Here is a 21,279-nt window from a genome sequence, read left to right as displayed (position 1 = left end):
AATGCAAAGTAGCACCATCATAAGATGTATGGTCTTCATCTTCCTTTGAAGATCCTGTGTATTCCTAGTATCCTCCTCTCATGTCTCCCTGATTTGCTCTTGCAAATTACCCACAATCCTCAAGCCCCTGTTTTTCTGACTTGAGTATGAATTCTCCAGACTTTCTTCCTCTCATCTCCCAAATTACTTGCATTGACAGAGATCCTTTTTGTTCATCTCCCTCAAAGTATGAGTTTAATCACAGCATTAAATAAGATTACATGTGGTAAGAACCTAAAATATCAATGGCTTAAGAAAATTAGTTCATTTTAAACTCAGTCTGGAAAGAAGTAATTCAGAACTGGTTTGGTGACTGTGTTCCTTCAGACCTAGATTCTTAACTTGTGCTATTGGCAAGACATCTACTTAATGGTCCCAGATGACTTAGTCTCATTTCTGGCACAAGATGGAAGAATGAAAAAAAGAGGGTAAAGCAAGAACTTTTCCTTCCCAAGAAGTTGCTGCAGGACACTTCTGCTTATCCTGTTGGCCAGAACTGGTCACATGGCCACATCCAGTTCAAGAAGCTGGTCAATTAAGAGTTTTTTGCTGGGTGTGGTCGTGCTCACCTGTAATCCTAAAAGACTGAGGCAGGAGGACCGAAGGCTGAGGCCAGATTCAGCAACCTAGTGAGATTCGTCTCAAAGTAAAAAGTGCTGGGGATGTAGCTTAGTGGTAAAGTGCCCCTGGGTTCAATGCCCCCAACCAAAAAAAAAAAAAAAAAAAAAAGAGAGAGAGAGAGAAGTCATACACCCAGCTAAAAATCTGTTGACAGAAAGAACAGACATTAGAGAACTAACCTTCAACTGCATCTCCCTGTGTTCTAGATTCCATCCCCTTCTGCCTTTGTGAGAGTTCTTGCTCTAGCAGTTACACTTTTTCTTTCTTATAATTCAACTTGCTCTACTAACCTGTTTCTTCAATAATTAAGAATACAAATTTACCCATCTGCCACCTCCCTTGGCCTTAGGTAGCCCTTTAGCTATTGTCCAGTTATTTTGTTACTTCAGAACCACCTTCCTGGGCCATTATTGGAATAAAACTAGTTATGTTGAGATTCCCAACTACCTGCTTTCTAAGATAGTGGGTGCTGTGACATTCACCTTATTTGACATTATTGAACACTGCTTCCATACTGAAAAAGGATGCTACTCTCTGGTTTTAACTCTTCAGGTTCATTTAGAGAAAAAGAGGTAGATCCTCTTTTTCTACCTACCCATTTCACATTGCATTTTTAGGAATCTGTCTTTGATCCTCTTGCTTATTCTTAGTTGGTGGTCTGTTCATTTCCATAGCTTTACTGTCCTCTCTGTGCTTCAGAGTTTTATCTCTAGCACTCATGTCTCCTCCCAGCTCCAAACCTGCACACAAGATGTCTTCCATGTACTTTCTCTTTTTCTCTTTTAAGCTTTTTTTTTTTTTTAGTTGTAGATGTACACAATACCTTATTTCATTTGTGTGTGTGTGCTGAGGATCGAACCCAGTGCCACAGGCATGCTAGGTGAGTGCTCTTCCTCTGAGCTACAATCCCAGCCCTGTATCTCCTCTTTTTAATTTTTTATTATGGAAGTATTCAAACATAATGACAGTAGGCAGTGACATAGTCAGCTCTATATAGCCTTCAACCAGCATCAGCTATTGTCAGTCACATGGGTGTTTTCTACCCACCTCCAGACCATGTTGAAGCAAAGTACAGACTTTGTATTATTTCCTTTGCAAGTTTCATTTTTGTATCTTCAAAACCGAAATTCTTTAAAACTTAACAAAAATATAATTATTACACCTAAAATAAGTTAATTTCAAATATACAGTTTTGGGTAATCTCCCAATTTGGAAAACCTCTCCACAAAGGTAGTAGAGAAAGAAAACACTTTGTTATTGAATAAGCATGAAACCAGAATGTGATGTACGTCACAGGCAATCTGCTAAGAGATTACACAGACCATATTTTTATTTAGTCAAGCAGGAACAATCCATTACAAAATGTTTCCATGGTAAACAATAGCCAAGCTTCAAGAAAGAGGACTCAACAGTATTTTCTTTCATACAAAGTGCATGCTAACTGAATCATAGAAATTGGAGTTGATGACCTGTGTTAAAAGCCAAAATTGATTAGCTTTACCTGGAAGGAAATGCATTTCTCATACCTTAATTGAGATGGTAGTTTTGCAAACTGGAGCAAGATGCCTGCCACCTGTGCCTAGGGAAAGTAGTTTCATTCTCTCCCATAGGAACTGGGAGGTTGTAGCACTTATCTCCCTAGGTGTTTATATTTCCAGAAGATGGCTCCCAGGTGACGTGATATTATCAGCCATTGGGTATTGCCTAGAATTGGTCTATTGACTCATTTCCATATCTACATATTTTCAGCAGAAGGGTCCCTAACACTTCAATGCCAACAAATCCAAAACAATTTCCCTGTCATCTTCTTCACTTCCTTCCCCAGTCTCTTTTTTCTCTTTTATATTTATTTTAGTTTTTTGAGACAGAGTCTTACCGTGTTGCCCAGCCTGGCCTGGAACTCCTAAGCTCAAACTGCCCTCCTGCCTGAGCCTCCCGAGTAGCTGGAACTACAGGCACTAAATTACCATGCCTGGCTCCCTGTGTCTTTAATCTCTGGAGGTAACGGAGCCAGAAAGCTGGAGGCAGACCTTTTATCTGCCCTGCATGCCCCTTCACTACTGCTGGAATCTGTTTTCTCCACATTGTTATCTGAGCACTAGATCTAAGATGCAAATTTGTTTTTTTACTTCCTGACTTGAAATCTTACCTCCCGACTGCATTACGATCTGGGCTCTGCCCCCTCCTCCCACCACATCTTCCCACAGCCCTTCTGGTGCATCATGGCTCAGGGAACTTGTGAATTGTTCTGTAGGGCTGAATTATTATGTGCCTTTTCTTTTTTTTTTTTTTTTAAGTATTGTTTTTTGGTTTTTCTTTAGTTGTTGATGGACCTTAATTTTATTTATTTATATGCAGTGCTGAGAATCAAACCCAGTGCTCACACATGCTAGGCAAGCACTCTATCACTGAGCCACAGCCCTATATGTGCCTTTCCTAGAAAGCACTTCTCCCCTCTTTTATTCTTGGCCTATACTGTCAAGACTCCCAAATTCCCTCTTCTGAGAAGTCCTCCAGGCTCTTCCCTTCTGTCATCTTTCTTCCCTCCACACTCTGAACACATGTGTCACAGCAGTTAGACCTGAACTGGACTGCCACTTTCCCTAACTGTCTTCTCACCAGGCTCTGAGCTCCATGTTTCATCTCTGTATCCCCAGGACTTAACAGAATTCCAGGCACACAGTGAGCACATAGTGAACTTTGGTTGAAGGAAGAAAAGCAGCAAAGCAATCTAGCTGTCATCTGTAACACTGTGACCCATGGGATTTTTCCAGATCACTATTTCCTTTCAATGATTTGCTACTCAGAAGTCACTGGTTTTCCAGATTTTTAAGAATGCATGATTCAAAGGATAACCATCATATATCAAACTTTAACTCTTGGAAGAGTTAACTCTTAATTGACTACCAATTAAGAGATTCATTCAAGCTAAATGTTAGCAAGTAACAATGGCTAGTTTATATTGCCCCCTTCTTGGCTTTTGTTTGGTTTTGATTTTTTTTGGTACCAGGGAATGAACCTGAAGGTGCTTTACCACCGAGCCACATCCCTAATCCTTTTTATTTTTTATTTTGAGATAGTGTCTAAGTTGACTAGGGCCTTGCTAAATTGCTGAGCCTGGCTTGCAACTTAGGATCCTCCTGTCTCAGCCTCCTGAGTCACTGGGATTACAGGCATATGCCACCACACCCAGCACCTCCCTTTTTTGTGTGTGTGATGTTGGGGATCAAAACCAGGTGAGTGGCAAGTGTTCTAGAACTGAACTATACCTCCAGCCCTATTACCCGCTTTTTGAAACATGTTCTTAAACCAGGAAGTAAATAGGTAATAGACAGGTACTTCATTGTTCCTTTAGCATCCAGATAACACAATTCAAAGGCAGCACCTAAGGGATTACAGTGGTTGATTTAAATTATTTAATCTTTGAATAAATTTTCTTTATTTAATGACTGAACTCTTCTGGTATTAAGGAGGTATAAAATAGGTGTGGTGGTGCTCAGATTGAAAGAGAAAATGGGGTCTGTAGTCCTAGTGGCTTGGGAGGCTGAGGCAGGAAGATTACAAGTTTGAGGCCAGCCTCAGCAATTTAGTAAGGCCTTGTCTCTTCCTCTTGCCACATCTCTCCACATCCCTCCTGGTGCACCAAGCACTCAGGGAACTTGTGACATGTTGACAACATTTTAATGTGGTCTCCCTCAGGGTCTCCCTTAGCAACTTAAGGAGACCCTGTCTCAGAAAAAAAAAATAGGGGGGCTGGGGATGTAGCTCAGTGGCACAGTATCCCTGGGATCAATCCCCAATATATTAAAAAAAAAAAAAAAAAGAGAAGATGGTGTCTTCCTGGCTTCCTCCCCAATGCAAGAGGACTCATGAATAGAAGTAACAGAAATAGGAAACTTCTGTCTTTGTGAACCAAGAGTCACAAAGCAGAGCAGGGTGTGCGTGGCATCGTGTTTAGGGCTTTCAGAGGATTGGTGTTCCAAGAGTTAATGTCCTTGACTTTATAATCTTTCATAGGGAATGTAGAAAATTCAATGTGGAAAAAGCATACTACAGGGACGCAGCCATGTCAATGTTCATTGCAGCACAATTCACAATAGCTAAACTGTGGAACCAACCTAGATGCCCTTCAGTAGATGAATGGATAAAGAAAATGTGGCATATATACACAATGGAATATTATTCAGCAATAAAAGAGAATAAAATCATGGCATTTTGGGACTGGGGATGTGGCTCAAGCGGTAGCGCGCTCACCTGGCATTCGTGCAGCCCGGGTTCAATCCTCAGCACCACCTACAAACAAAGGTGTTGTGTCTGCCGAAAACTAAAAAATAAATATTAAAATATTCTCTCTCTCTCTCTCTCTCTTAAAAAAAAATCATGGCATTTGCAGGTAAATAGATAGAGTTAGAGAAGATAATGCTAAGTGAAGTTAGCAATCCCAAAAAACCAAATGCCGAATGTTTTCTCTGATATAAGGAGGCTGATTCACAGTGGGATAGGGAGCAGGAGCATGGGAGGAATAGATGAACTCTAGTTAGGGCAGAGGGGTGGGAGGGGGCATGGGGTAATTAATGATGGTGGAATGTGATGATCATTATTATCCAAAGTACAGGTATAAAGACACAAATTGGTGTGAATATTCTATGTATACAACCAGAGACATGAAAAATTGTGCTTCATATGTGTAATAAGAATTTTAATGCATTCTGCTATTATATATAAATAAAAAAATTTACATAAAGAAAAAGAAAAGAAAATTCAAGGTGGATTTTTTTTAAATTTTGGCATCAAGTGACTGGGATTACAGTCATGCGCCACCACACCCTTTAAGATGGACTTTTTAAGGAGCCATTTCAATGAGAAATCAGTGGGCCTGTGCTTGCTTCTTCTCACCAAAAATCTGTTTTTATCAAAATGATATAGTAAGCTCAGTGTGGTGGTGCCTGCCTGTAATACCAGAGACTTGGGAGGCTGAGGCAGGAAGATTGCAAATTCTAAGCCAGCCTCAGCAACTCTAATGAGATCCTAGGCAATTTAGTGAGACTCTATCACTAAATAAAATATAAAAAGGGACTTGGGGGTGGGAGTTGTGGCTCAGTAGCAGAGCACTTGCCTCACTCATGTGAGGCACTGGGTTTAATCCTTATCACCAAATAAAAATTAAAAAACCAAAATAAAGGTATTGTGCCCATCTATAACTAAAAAATAGAAAATATATATTATATATATTTATAATACTTTATATATTTATAAAAATTACATTTTTATTTTTTAGTTATAGGTGGATACAATATTATATATATAAAATATTTAATATATACTAAAAAAGAAAAAGGGACTGGGGATGTGGCTTAGTAGTTAAGTGCCCCTGAGTTCAAACCCTGATACCAAAAAAAAAAAAAAAAAAAAAGACGTATTACAACCAAGTTCTGGGAAATCTTAGCTTACATCAGTTTCAAGGAAGAGAAAGGGAACTGTGGGGAAGAAAAACCACAAAGATGGCCTCATTCAGTTGTAATCCGTAATCCCTAGAATGTGGCAAGCCTTTCATTGTTAGCTCATTTAAACAATTGTGTATGGCACAACAGGTTCAGACACTGAACCACATCTCTCCACATCTTGTTGGTTAGAAATCTCTTCCAGGAAGTCAGGGATCAGAAGGTAGGGATTCTTTCCATTGCATGCAGTGTAGCACTTGGCTAATGGAGGCCATTCAGTGTGTACTCTCCTTTTAGCCCAGAGCAGTGTGGAATGCAGGAGAGATTTTTGAGATTTATGGGCAGACTCACCAGGATGCCACAGGGTCTGGGGAAGGGACACATCAGGGCTGACTGGTAACTGGAAAAGCTATAGTCACCAACATGTTGTGTCTCCCTTTAAACCCTTTCTGGAATAAGGTAGAATATAAGAATTTTTAAGAATTACATGCTATAAAGGGTAGTTCTTTCTTTTTTCCTTTTCGTACCAGGATCAAACCCATTATGGCTTAATTGCTGAGCCATATCCCTAGCCTGTTTTTATATTCTATTTTGAGAAAGGGTCTCACTAACATGCTTAGGGCCTCACAAAGTTGCTGAGGCTGGCTTTGAATTTGTGATCCTCCTGCCTCAGCCTCCCAAACTGCTGGGATTAGAGGCATGTGCCACTGTGTCCAGCATAAAGAGTAGTTTTTTATCCCCAAGGATTTTTTCTGTCTCTTCCTGGGGTTTGATATTGGAAAGGTTAAAATGTTGTCAACATGGTAATGTAGCAGAGCTTTTGTTTTCAGAGAAGGTCAGCAGTCTTCTTCTGAATGAGGTAAAGTGATTATGTGACTTATGGAGCCAGAGGAACTCTTAATTCCATCTGTGCCTGTGCTGGAACCAGACTGTGCCATCAACCGGGTCAGCCTGGGAAAGCCTAAGTTGGCTCTCTCGGACCCAGAGGTGCTTAGTGGGTTGACTTGAGTTGGTGCAGAGGGCCGTGTTACTAAGCCCATCCAAAGCGTTGATACCATCTGTTCTCCTTAGACAAGGACAGATGTAACTGGAGAACCAAATTAGTGGAAACATATAGCTGGTGTTTCAAGTCATCTCAGTTACTATCTTGAACTAATTTTTTTTTCTTGATGCTGGGGATTGAACCCAGGGCCTCAGACTTGCTAGACAAATGTTGAGCTAAATTTTCAAGTTTTTTTTTTTTTTAAACTCAATCATAACATTCATACAAAAGTATCTGTTAACACCATGTTTGTATCATTTGATCTTGAGGCTAACTCTGGTGTGTGGTAGACAGATATGTCTGAAGTGACAGGCCTACATCCATCCTTGAGCCCCCAATACTACTGTCCCTGCTCCTGTTTTCTTCAATCACAGTCTTCACTGTCTCAGCAAACACCGTCCTGGTATAGAGGCAACAAGAGAGTAAAGCAGATGAGGAGGAAGGAGACAGAGAGTGCTGGTTGGCAGAGTCTTCTCTGGGACTCTGAAGTAAACCAGAATGTCAACTTGCGTTTTATACTCTTTCCTTAATGTATCAAACTTATTTGGAGACTGGATGTAAATAAGCAAGAGCTCATTTTAGATAGCTCAAAACACATTTTTGGTTTTTGAGGTTGCATAAACTCTGGGAGTTAAATGCACTAAATACAATTTAGATTTCTGTATTTTATTGGTGGCAACCAAATTAGTTTACTTAAATAATAATCTTTTGAAGGTTATTACCCAAGTCACATTTTAGGGATAAGAGAGATTCTCTTATTCTAAATGGTCTGAATTAACCCTGGCATTTTTTTCCCCTCTAGTTTAAATCTCTAGTAACATTTCAGCTTTGTTTACTGAATAAGTAAACAAAGGCTAGTATTCCAAGCCAGGCATGTAGTTCATGCCTATAATCCCAGTGACTGTGGAGGCTGAGGCCAGAGGATCACAAATCTGAGGCCAGCCCTAGCAATTTAGTGAGACCCTTAGCAACTGAGTGAGACCCTGTCTCAATTTTTTTTTTTTAAGGGATGGGGATATACCTCAGTGGTAAAGTCACTGTAAGTTCAATCCCCAGTACCAAAACAAAACAAAACAAACAAAACAAAGCTAGTATTCCAAGTATAGGTGAAATTCTAAAAATAGCAAGTATATTCCTTGAAAATACTAGGAATTCCCTTGGTTTGGGGTCAGATTATATTTCCCATATACAACATTTGAATGTATAACTTCAAAAGCTATTAGAGACTTGGGATTTCAAGTTCAACACCAGCCTTAGCAACTTAGTGAGATATGTCTGAAGATAAAAATTTTTAAAAAGGGCTGGAGATGTGGCTCAGTGGTAAAGTGCCTCTTAGTTCAATCCCTAGTACTCCCCACCACCCAAAAGAGCCATTAGTACTTATCAGCACTAAATGCAATTGCAAAGTCTGTTTAGGAGCAGTTTGAAAAAAATTGCATACTCAGAGGTTCCCCAGCTTTTTTCCATTTCTGTTACCCTGCCAGTGGGTTACCTGGGGCTTGAGAGACTCTCTGTGTCACTCCACCTTGAAACCCATCTCTTGATTTGCTGGGAGTCTTGATAACACTTGGTGCCCCATGTAAGAGGAAGAATGAAATGCTTTTGTGCTGTCCAAAAAAATACCTGCTCATTCATGACATTGCCTGATGTGAATCTCTAACCAAAGGGTGACTGAGGCTTGTCTCAGTGGATGGAGCTATCCAGTCTTGCTCAGTTCTCAATAAGGTGCCTAGCACACTGTGATGTATGGAGGCAGATAATTATATCCTATTTCCTTCTTTCCTGTCACTGGCTTCCCTCTGGGATTTACTCACTAGCCCTAAAATAGAAGTGCTTGTTGTAGCTATTGTGAAGGTCACACCGGGCTGTTCGATTTCTTCCTCACCGCCACTTGCATCATCTTGTTGATGCATTTGTGTTCTTTTTCCACTTCGCTGGAGCCTAGAGGGCTTTATCAAGGCCAAAGGTAACATCTGGGCCTGAAAGATCAAAGTAGTATTCAGTGTATTTTACTACCTTCGCTCTGGAGACAAGTTCCCAGTATGAGGCTGTGCCAACATATAAAGAGCAAGGGGAAAATGAGGGCCCTTTCAGTTTGCTTCCAAATTTGTTTGACTTGAGAGTCTCTTTAAGTTTCAGACTCATCTTGTAAAATGCTACCATCTTCTTCTCTTCCTCCTCTTTTTCTTTTGGTGCTGGGGACTGAACCCAGGGACTGCTCTAACCACAGAGCTGCACCTCCAGCCTTTTTTATTTATTTAAATTTTTTTTGTAGTTGTCAATGGACAGAATGCCTTTATTTTTATGTGGTGCTGAGGATCGAACCCAGTGCTTCACACATGCTAGGCAAGCGCTCTGCCACCGAGTTGCAGTTCCAACCTCCTTTTTATTTTTTGAGACACGGTCTACTTAAGTTGCCAAGGCTGTCTTCAAACTTGCAATTCTCCTGCCTCAGACTCTTGGGTCATTGGGATTAGAGGTGTGTGCCACTGTGCCCAGCTTTTATTTTTATTTATTTTTTTGCAGAACTGGGGATTGAAACCAGAGTCTCTTGGATGGTATGCTAGCACTCTACCACTGAGCCACATCCCCAGCCCTTTTTTAAACATTTTATTTATTTGTTTATTTATTTATTGTTACCAGGGATTGAATCCAGGGGCACTTTACCACATCCTTAGCCCTTTTTATTTTGGGACAGGGTCTCACTAAGTTACTTAGGGTATCACTAAATTGCTGAGGCTAGCTTTGTAACCCCAAATTGCTGGGATTATAGGTTCAAACCTTTGTAACCAGTTCTTACTTTTAATAAGGAATCTGAGGGCCGGCTTAGAGGAAGAGTGGTTACTGAGCATCATCAGGCCATGGGTTTGATCTCTAGCACTGCCAAAAAAAAAGAAAAAGGAAGAAAGGATGAAATTTTAACAGGTATAGTGGTGTACACCTATAATGCCAGCAACTCAGGATGCTGAGACAGGATTATAAATTTGAGACTAGCTTCAAGAATTTAGCAAGACCCTGACTTAAAATGAAAAAAACAAAAAAGGCTAGGGATGTAACTCGGTGGTAGAGTGCCCTGGATTTAATCCCTAGTACTTCAAAAAATACACACATATATAATATAATAATTTGATATTCTGGACCTAGTGGTGCAGAATAGCCAAAATCTCAGCTACTTAGTAGGCTGAGGCAGGAGGATTGCAAGTTTGAGACCAGCCTGGGCAATTAATGAGACCATATTTCAAAATAAAATAAAAAGTGGCAGAGTGCTTGCCTAACATGCATGAGATCCTGGGCCCAACACCACAAAAAATAAAATATAAAAGTAAAGAATAGCATTGAAACACTGGATCTCAGGGCCTGGGATATAGCTCAGTGATAGAGTGCTTGCCCAGCATGTGCAAGAGCCTGGGTTCAATTCCCAGTACCAAGGGGAAAAAACTCAAAAAACCTTGTAGGTCTCATCTGACCTACACTTGGCAGATAAGTTGATCTGCAGCACAGCAGGCAGATACTCCTTCAATGTTATGTTTGCTCTTTACAATGTTACTCTAATATTTAAAATTAATGAGACCATTTCCTTCTGCTCTTTGAACTGAGAATCTGTCATAGCATTCTGACAAAATGTACTAGTACTCAGTTCATCTGGTTCTTAAAAAATGAACCCCCTATCAACCAATCTCCTGCTTCTCTCAAGAAATGTAGCCTGTGGGTTGCAATCATGTTCTCCAGTACCTCATATCACAATGCTCAATTTTCAGACGTGTCATTCTTATTAAGTTGGTCACCTGTTATCAAACATGGCATGTATATTTCTTCTTTTGGGCCTTTGTTCACTCTTTAGAAACCAAACTTGGATTCTACTATAAGTTCTTTGGGTGCCTCAGTGCTCTTGATACAGTGGGCATTAGAGGAGAGAGCTCTTAGGAGGCTAGCTCAGGATGGCATAATAATTTTGATGATTTAGTTCTATAATTAATAGTTAAAATACTATAGATTGATATATCTACAGTAACAAAAGTGGTAATTTATTTATTTCTTTATTATGCTGGAATTGAACGCAGGGGCATTTATCACTGAGCTATGTCTCCAGCTTTTTTTTTTTTAGACAGGGTCTTCCTAAGTTGCTGAGTCTGGCCTCCTGCCTCAGCTTCCCAAGTCACTGGGATTACAGGTGTACACTACTATGTCTGGCACTATTTTGATTTTTAACAGGTTAAAATTTATGGCATAGAATAAGAACAAAACAAAACTCATTGTGGCTGAGATTGTTAACTGTTTCCCACAATTCTACTTTTTTTTCTTCTGGACATAAGCTAGACTTTGCTGGCCAGTGCTATGTGAGCAGGAGTGATGTGCCATTTCTCAGCCAGGGCCTGTAAAGAGGAGCTATGCCTTATCAATATATTTCTCCCTCCTGCTGCTTTGAACCTGGAGAGACCTAACCTTAGCCCCATCAGTGGCAAAGCCCTAGTTATGACAGTTACAAGCCAGATGCGTGAATCCCAACATGGAGGAAAGCCTCCTGCTAACTGAGATACCCACTCTAGATGTTAGATGAAAAAGAAACAATATCTTTGAGCCATTATTTTGGGGGCTTTGCTACAGCAGTGTAGCCTACTCTACCTAATAGTCTTATTTAAGAAAATATTAGGTATAAAGGCTTGCAAGGATATAGTAGTTTGGCCTGGGGACTAGGGTGGGACCCTCTACCATTAGATACCTCCTCATTCATTTTTATAAATAATTTCTATCCAAGTAAGGTAGAAAATAAAACAAAACAGTGCTGATACAAGTTTAAGTTGGAGGGGTCCTTCTTTGACTGCCTCAATCCTCAGCAGACTTCCTCTGATCCTTTAATACTTGCTATTCCTAGTTCTTACCTGGTACTTATTGTGAAAATTAAAGAGCCGAGTTAGGAGTCTAGAGGGCAGGCCGCTCAGGCAGGGCCTCTCAAGATATTAATTTTTTCCTGGTCAGGCTCGGAGCTTTGTGGATCCAGAAACACAAAGCTTGCTGTGGGTAGAGATTCTCAGGCTCTAATACCCAGACTCACACTAACCATGCTGGATAAAACAAAATGCCTCTGTGTAATTATGTTGAGCAAGAGACCTCCCAGCACACACTGTCTGGAAGCCCTTGTGAGTAAGTGAAGGCATCTGGGAAACCAAGTGAGTAACCATAAGGTGGCTTGGTGAGAAAGAAATATGAGTAAATAGAGTTGGGTAATTTAGGAGAATCCACCATCTGGGCTCTGAATTAATCTTTGGTTTTGCCCCCACAGGGCTGGGGATTGAACCCAAGGCTTTGAGCATGCTAGGCAAAGTGCTCTAACACTGAGCTAACTTCTAGTCCTTATGCTGTGAATTACTCTGTTAACCCAATCCAAAGCAGAGTTACACAATTAATGATCAAAATCTTTTTACAAAATTCAGTCTCTCTTCCTTGGACAGTATTATTGTAAGACTACCAAATTATTTTCAGGCCTTGTTCAGGTTTTTTTTTTGTTTGTTTGTTTGTTTTTTTGGTTTATTTGTTTTCCCCCTAGTAAGAAAATACAAATGAGCAGAGCGCAGTTTTCTGTTGCACTTACTTGAGTCTACAGCCTGATTTCCATGATTGGTCTTGAGAGTTCCCCAAGTTCTGTCACTTACCCACGAAAATTTTAATTCTTCAGTAAATTTTTTTGCATGTGAGGATTAATATGAGTTAAAGTGCCTGGCAAAAAGATTTTTATAGATTGGGGTGTAGCTCACTGAGAGGTCTCTAAAGTTAGTTAATATTAACATTATTATTATTTAGATTATAAGGCTTTTATAATTATGCACCTAATTACAAAACACCAGACATGCTCTAGGGTTTTAATCCAGTAAGAACCTAATGCTTAATATGCTTGAAGGGGTTGTTGAGATTAAAAATACAAATAAAAACACCCTAGAATAGGCACTAACATTCAAGATCTGACCACACCTGATATTGACTTCAAAGTTAGAGCTTCATTTCTCTTAAGTCTAAAATGTCCTCCCCACATTTTGAAATTTGGTGAAGTCAATAATAATTTTACTTGTGGCTTTTTTTTTTTTTTTTGTGGTGTGAGTGGGTCAAACTCAGGATCTTGTACTTGCTAGGCAAGTGCTATACCACTGAGCTACATCCCCAGTTCTTGACTTTCTTTTTAAAAGATTTTCATTTTCTATTTTACCAATGAGCTACAATCTCAGTCATTTATTTTTTTAAATTTTGAGTCAGGGACTCAGCAAGTTGCTGAGGTTAGTCTCAAACTTGTGATCTTCCTGACTCAGCCTCCTGAGTGTCCCACTGAGCTCTTTTAAAAAAAGATTTTTATAGACTGGGGTATAGCTCTCTGATAGAGAGCTTGCCTAGCCTGCATGAGGCCCTTGATTTGATCCCCAGCAGCCCCAAAACAAAACAAAGATTTTATTTGGTCATTTTCTCTTGATTCCCATTGTTTTTGGTTTTTTGTCATTCTCCTACCTACATTTTCCCTCCTTCCTTTCCTCTTACTTGTCTGGATATTCTCTCATGTTGGGTCTTTTATGCTCACTCATTCTTTGTTCCTTTCTCCACCCACCCTTCTTTTAGCTATACTGGGGATTGAACATGGAAATTTTACCACTGAATTACATCCCCAGCCCTTTATTGTTATGAGACAGGACCTTGCTAAATTCCACAGGCTGGTCTCAAACTTGAGATCCTCCTACCTCAGACTCCTGAGCTGCTGGTATTACAGGCGTGTGCCATCACGCCCGGTTCCATGCTGGTCTTAATCCAAATCTTTAACAAATCCATGCAGACACTGAGATGTTACAGTACCCCTGAACCCCAATAACTAGACACCAGTTTGAGAAGCAGGGCCCTAAGGATACAATCTGTAACATTCTGTTCTCTCATAGTTCATGTCCCTTTTCTAATTTTTTTAGTTGTAGATGGACACAATACCTCTATTTATTGACTTTTACGTGATACTGAGGATTGAACCCAGTGCCTCATACATGCTAGCAAGCGCTCTACCACTGAGCCACAACCATAGCTCTCATGTCCCTTTTGGATAGAATTGGATTGTTTAGTTTTCACCTACAATATAGGTAGAAAGTATTCAAAGTTGTCAGAATGTTTATGTGTATGTGTGTGTGTATATATATACATATATATTTTTTTGGGGGGGGTAACCGGGGATTGAACTCAGGGACACTCAACCACTGAGCTACATCCCCACCCCTATTTTGTATTTTATTTAGAGACAGGGTCTCTCTGAGTTTCTTAGTGCCTCGCTGTTGCTGAGGCTGGCTTTGAACTCGATCTTCCTGTCTTAGCTTCCCAAACGACATGCGTCGCCATGCCTGGATATTGAGTTCTTAAAGTACTGGAAGTAGGAAGAATTATTTGGGAGGCAAACTGTACAGTAAGAAATACAAATATTAGAGCCAGATGACTTGGACTAGGGATTAAACCCAAGACTTAGCAAAAGCTAGGCAAGCATTCTATCACAGAGCTACCCTCCCAACCCTTTCTTTGAAAAATTTTTTTTGAGACAGGGTCTTGCTAAGTTGCACAGGCTGGCCCTGAACTTACAATCCTCCTGTCTCAGCCTCCTGAGTAATTGGGATTACAGGCATGTGTAACTGTGCCCTGCTAGATCTTGATTCTGGCATTTGGCAGCTATGTGACCTTAGGTAAGTTACTTTTCTTTGCTTGAGTGTCCTCATACTGTTTGGAAAAGGCATTATTTTAGTTGCTTCATAGAACTGTTGTGAATCCTAAATAAGAATTTATGTTAAACCAGCCAGGCTTGGTGGCATATATCTATAATCCAATGACTCAGGAAGCTAAAACAGGTCAATCAAAAGTTTGAGCCCAGTCTGGGCAATTTAACAAGATCCTGTCTCAAAAATAAAAAATGAAAAGGGTTAGGGATGTAAGTCAGTAGTAAAGTGCCCCTGGGTTCAATCCTCAGCACTGAAAAAAAAAAAAAAAGAAAAAAAAAAGCGTAACAGTTGCCAGTAAAATATATAATTTATATATATTTCTTTTTTTTGAACTGGGGATTGAATTCGGGGCACTGAGCCACATCCCCAGCCCTTATTTATTATTATTTTTTATATTTAGTTATATTTTATATTTATTATAATTTTTATATTCAGTACCTTTATTTTATTTTTATGTGGTGCTGAGGATTGAATCCAGTGCCCCACACATGCTAGGTGAGCACTCTACCATTAAGTCATAAGCCCAGTCCCCACAAACCCGTATTTTTTGTGACAGATCACACTAGGCTGTTTAGGGCCTTGCTAAATTGCTGAGGCTGGTCTAGAACTTGGAATTCTTCTGCCTCAGCCTCCTCAGTTGCTTAGATTAAAGCCATGTGCCACCATGCCTGGCAGATATTTTAGTATGCTTTAGGTCCTCTGATTTTTTTTTAATTTAGTTGTAGATTGACAGAATAGCTTTATTTTATTTTTATGTGGTGCTAGGTATCGAACCCAGTGCCTCACATGTGCCAGGCAAGTGCTCTACCAGCCTGGCACGTGTGAGGCACTGGGTTCAATACCTAGCACCACATAAAGATATTGTGTCCAACTACAACTAAAAAATATTTTTAAAAAGTCTGAGAATTTCTATATGTGTATTTTGGTCCTAATTAATAGTTCTTATTTTCTTTAAATCTTGTTGGTTACTCTTGGTATTTTACTTCTACTTTATAAGTCTGGGACATGTGCTACTAATTTTGTGATTTAGGTTAAGTTAATAATACCTCTTAGTTTTAGTTTGTAAAGCTCAGCTTCTTCTGCAAAATGGTGTTCTTTTAAGCGGGTTTACTTGGACTAGGGTTATAGCTCAGTGATAGAGTGCTTGCCTAATGTGTGAGGCATGGTGATTCTCAGCACCACATAAAAATAAATAAAATAATCACCGGGTATGGTGGCACACACCTGTAATCCCAGCAACTCAGGAGGCTGAGGCAGGAAGATTGCAAGTTCAAAGCCAGCCTATACAATTTAGCAAGGCCCTTAGCAAACTCAGTGAGACCTTGTCTCTTAAATAAAAAATATATTTAGGAAAAAAAGGGCTGGAGATGTGGTTCAGTGGTTAGGCAACCCTGGGTTCAATCCTCACTACCAAAAAATATTAAATAAATAAATAAATAAATAAAGGTTTTGTGTCCATTTACATCTTAAAAAAATATTAAAAGAGGGTTTACTTCCCAGGATTACTGGATTGAGCAATTCTGCCAGTCATGTGACATTTTAATTTTTACTGTGACAAAATAAGTATGATGTATACTTTGCCATGAGTATCCCAGGCCAGTAAGAATTGGAAAAGTACATACAATTCTTCTTATCACCCCTTGTTTCCAGGCTGCCGCCTAAAAGACTTTGGAGACTTGAGTTTTACTCCAGTGCCCAAAGATGATCTTTATAACAACCTGATAGTGAACCCACGCTCTGTGGGCCTTGCCAACCAGGAACTGGCAGAGGTGGTCAGCAGAGCAGTGTCAGGTGGCTACAGCTGTGTCACCGTGGGAGGCGACCACAGGTAAGCTGGAGCCAGGTGTGGTGAGAGGCTGGATAACATGTTGCTTTGGGCTCATTACTTAGCTGCTATCTTAGTTTCCTCATCCCAAGAAAAATACCTACAGTATTTTTAGGGTGTGGTGTATATAACATCATTTTAATGTCTAAGATCACGAACTTTTGCAGGAACTGTGTATTTTGCTTTGTGTAACACATTGTATAGTAATAGGATTTGTGTTATTTGACACAGGAAGTACAAAGGTAGGTTAAGCAAGGTTTTTAGTCACCAAGTTTCATGCTTATCTTCTTAAGTTTTCTAGAAAACATGACTTTGATTTTGGAGAACTGGAAGAATACATCAGGACTAAATTTAGGCATTTTTCAAAAATATTTATTTTTTTAGTTATATTTGGGCACAAAACCTTTATTTTATTTTTTATGTGGTGCTGAAGATCAAACCCAGGGCCTCACACATGCTAGGTGAGCACTCTACCACTGAGCACAACCCCAACCCAAATTTAGGCATTTTTATTAATATTTCTAATAGATTTGTTAGAGATCATCCCTTAGAATGTGAATATACTTTCCAGTCCACAATACCCTAGGTGAGTAATGTATTTGGTCACTGGAGCCTTTGTCTCTTAGTAGGTCAGTATATACTTCACTGAGCATTATACTCATGTTTTCTCAGCAGTCTAAGGATTTGTAGGAAACTTTGCGATTTATTCCAGTTAGATGAAATTAAAACATGTGGAACAAATTTTTTTAAAATACTGAATTCTACAGACTTTCAGAGAAGAAAGAAGTTGGTCTGTGCTTGAATAGTCAGATTTCACAGGGGACTGTTATTTTACCTAAGTAATGACGTTTATTGGTAGAGGCAATGAAGCACTAGAAGCACTTCAATGTATTTTATGGTTTTATTTAATTTATTACTGGAAGCACCAAAAGCCAGATGTTAGATAACTTATCCAAGGCCTACAGCCAAGAAATATCAAAGACAGGATTCAAATCCAGTGTGCCCCCCATTGCAATTAATTTTTCTTTTCAGATCTAATAGAACAACTTTCTCTGACGTACTCTGAGAGCTTTTCAGATCACTATCAGAAGTTCAACTTTTGTTCAGCCGGAGAAGCAGGTAGAATCCTTATTATAGAATAAAAATTCAGGAAGGATAATAGAGTCATCAGACCTAGATTCACTAGTATGATGACTGGGGCATTCAGTTAAATCAACTTTAGAGTTCTGTGCTCTCTCTCTAAGATTATTTATTTAGTCTTTCCTGTAGTCAGGTCTCACTCTTTGGGGACCTTCTCAATGTGATTACCATGGTCCTTGTTTTTTTTTTTTTTTTTTTTTTTTAACCTATCTATACTGCAGCCCATGTTATTACTTCCTTCCTTTCAATTCAATGCTAAAACCTAGGCAATCTGGAATAATCTATAAAGGAAGGGACAAGTATATAATTTGAATGGCTACTGACTATTTTAAAGGAAGAGGCATGTTTTGATCACTCCTTTTATATAGTACTACATGTACCATCACCTTACTTATCAAACCAGTTCTGCCAGGTATGGTAGGGCACACCTGTAATCCCAGCAGTTTGGGAGGCTGAGGCAGGAGGATCGAGTTCAAAGCTAGGCTCAGCAACTTAGCAAGGCCCTACGCAATTTAGTGAGATCCTGTCTCTAAATAATAAAAAGGGCTGGGAATGTGGCTCAGTGGTGCCCCTGGTTTCAATCCCCAGTACCACCCCCGCCCTCCAACCAAAACCAGGCCAAGTACTCTTATTCCTATCTTACAGAAAGGGAAGTGGAAGCCTGGAGAAGTTTGATAATCTGTCTTCAATCTCACAGTTCTTCCTGGACAAAAACTCCAGTTATCTACCTTAATTCACTGCCTTTAGTACTAGACCTGAAAATCTGTCTTGTGCTTTATTGATCAAGAATGGCTATAGAATGCTTAAGCTGCATTTCTTGTCTATGCCAAACTCAACTTTGTTTCTGGACAGCTTCCCAGCCACAATCTCATCAGCCATATTCCTGCAGTTGAGATAGAACAGGTAGCTGATGTAAGCAGAGCCCAAGGACAAAGAAAGGCAAAAACAAATCATTGAAAGTTATTTGAATGCCATGCTAACACAGATAACATGCAAATAACTTGTCTTATGCAGTGGTGGATATGAAGTCTTGAATTGGATTGGCTTATTACTTTAATGACTTTAACAACTTTTTGACTTTTCAGGTTTCAGGCACATGTAAGCAAAAATAGCTATAGTGCTTTCTTCTTAAAATTGGTTCTTTTAGTTATACATGACAGTAGAATCCATTTGGATATAATTATACAAGCATGGAATAAATCTTATTAGGACTCCATTCTTGATGTACACAATGGTAAGATTCACTGTGGCTTCCCTATATGTACAAAGGAAAACTATGTCAGATTCATTCCACTGTCTTTCCTTTTTCTACCGTCCCTCCCTTCCCCATTGTCTAATCTACTGAACTTCTATTCTTCCCCACCCCTTTATTGTGGGTTAGCTTCCACATACCAGAGAAAACATTCAACCTTTGGGGACTGGCTTATTTCACTTAGCATGATAGTCTCCAGATCCATCCATTTACTGGCAAATGTCATAGTTACTCCTCTTTATGGCTGAGTAATACTCCAGTGTGTGTGTGTGTGTGTGTGTGTGTGTGTGTGCGCGCGCACGCGCGCTGATGGGGAATCAAACCCAGAGTTAGACAAGTACACTGTACCAGCTACTCCCTCAGCCCTGATTTATAGTTTTTAATCCATAAAAAGTTAATGTAGGCCAGGTACAATGGTGCACACCTCTAACCCAGCAACTTTGGAGACTGAGGCAGGAGGATTGGAAGTTCAAAGCCAGCTTCAGCAATTTAGTGAGGCCCTAAGCAACTTGGTGAGACCCTGTCTCAAAATAGAAAATAAAAACAGGCTGGGGATGTGGCTCAGTGGCAAGCGCCCCTGGGTTCAATCCCTGGGACACTCCCCCACACCACAAAAAAAAAAAAAAAAAAAAAAAAAAGTTAACATAACTGATTATTTGTAAATTAAAATTTGATCTCCCAGGTGGAGACCTTAAGAGGTAGTAAGCAACATTTTTGATTTGTTACACATAGATCAATTCATTTAACTAGATTTCACTCACTGAACAAACATTTGAGGTCCAGGATTAATGGATCAAATGACATGAATTTTGGGGACAGGAAATACATCTATCATGCTGCCAGTCCTCAGAGTTTTATATTTCTCATATCTAATCCACTCAAGGTTAATCTTTGGGGACAACAACCCAGGGAACTTGTTTTACCTTAACCCAGTCCAGGCTCTGACTTTGCCCTGAGGACAGAGTGTAAGCTGTGTTGGCTCAGAATATTTTTTATTGATGATGATAGCAAAGCAGAGGGCCTTGAAGATTATATTTGTTCTTTGCAGCCTGGCAATCGGTACCATTAGTGGTCACACCCGGCACTGCCCAGACCTTTGTGTCATTTGGGTTGATGCCCATGCTGACATCAATACACCCCTCACCACTTCATCAGGAAACCTCCATGGACAGCCAGTTGCATTTCTTCTCAGAGAACTACAGGACAAGGTTAGTGGGACAGAATGAGAAGGTAAATGGCTTACAGGGTTATTCCTGGGGCTTTGGAGGTTTTGTTCAATAAGACTAGAGTGAAGGATGGGTTCCATGAGACTTACCAACCTTTCATTTGTTCACTAAATACTACTATGATGCCAGACAGTCTGCTAGATGCTAGATTTAGAGATGACTAGGACATGGTCCCTGCTCTCAAGGGTGCTTATAGTTTTCTAAGAAAGTAAGGTGGTAGTAACTAGTGATGGACAGTCTCATAGCCTGAGGACTCCTTGGTTAGAGGCTCCCAGGCCACACCCTCAGATAAGCAACGCTATGCTTACCTCTGGGTAATATTTTCCTAAGCTATAGAGAAGACATGGGAGGCATGTTAATGCAAGATAGGTATAAACTAGTATCTGTATATCCCTCCCCCTTAGCGAGAAACCAGGTTAAACCAGAATAGTACAAAGATTATTCATTAGACAGAATTTGTTTGGTTGTTGGCAACTTGAGGTGGCAATTGAGTTATACTTTAAGAACCAATCTGTAAACAGTTTAGCAATGTGCAAAGGAACCAAAAGGGCAAATCAGTGTAGTCCTACTGTTTAGACAAGTTAATGGTAAACCAAGACCATTTTGAGAAAAATTTTTTTTCATTCTCCTTGAGAAAGCTGTATTGTTTTTCTGTTCCCCTTCTGAAACATTTCCATTCTTGTGAAGTTTATTTCCTAGATCAAGTGTGTCTTGTGTTGTTTTAAACATATCCTGTGGACAGGAGGAAAAAGTGATTACACACTTTTGGAAACACATGGTGATTATCTTGGTGAGACCAAGAATTCTTAATTAATCCTATAATCTTGTTCACTCCTCTTTTCATAGGTACCACAACTCCCAGGATTTTCCTGGATCAAACCTTGTATCTCTTCCCCAAGTATTGTGTATATTGGTCTAAGAGATGTGGACCCTCCTGAACAGTAAGTTGATGCATTAGGGTTAAGCTTT

At 39.7% G+C, this 21,279-nt stretch overlaps 2 protein-coding genes across 3 annotated transcripts in view; one reads left to right on the top strand and one right to left on the bottom strand.

The window, feature by feature from the left end:
* The window catches only part of Arg2 (arginase 2), a 40,069-nt gene that overhangs the window by 14,439 nt on the left and 4,351 nt on the right, over positions 1-21,279 (top strand). The window contains exons 3-5 of the mRNA XM_077109144.1: positions 16,518-16,695; positions 20,133-20,292; positions 21,157-21,251. Coding sequence (XP_076965259.1) covers positions 16,518-16,695; positions 20,133-20,292; positions 21,157-21,251 — 433 coding nt within the window. The remainder of the gene's footprint in view (positions 1-16,517; positions 16,696-20,132; positions 20,293-21,156; positions 21,252-21,279) is intronic.
* Positions 1,990-21,279, bottom strand: part of Vti1b (vesicle transport through interaction with t-SNAREs 1B) — a 42,582-nt gene continuing 23,292 nt past the window's right edge. Inside the window, exon 7 of one of the 2 annotated variants that reach the window (XR_013090753.2) lies at positions 1,990-9,122. The gene's annotated coding sequence lies outside the window, so the exon portion shown is untranslated. Of the gene's footprint in view, positions 9,123-10,002; positions 10,024-21,279 lie in introns of those variants that run through there. The other variant, XR_013090752.1, reaches the window with a different exon arrangement.

Source organism: Callospermophilus lateralis, chromosome 3 (assembly GCF_048772815.1).
Source record: "Callospermophilus lateralis isolate mCalLat2 chromosome 3, mCalLat2.hap1, whole genome shotgun sequence".
Classification (NCBI taxonomy): domain Eukaryota; kingdom Metazoa; phylum Chordata; class Mammalia; order Rodentia; family Sciuridae; genus Callospermophilus; species Callospermophilus lateralis.
The sequence above is the reverse complement of the archived record's forward strand: the minus strand, read 5'-3'. Positions and strand labels throughout refer to the sequence as shown.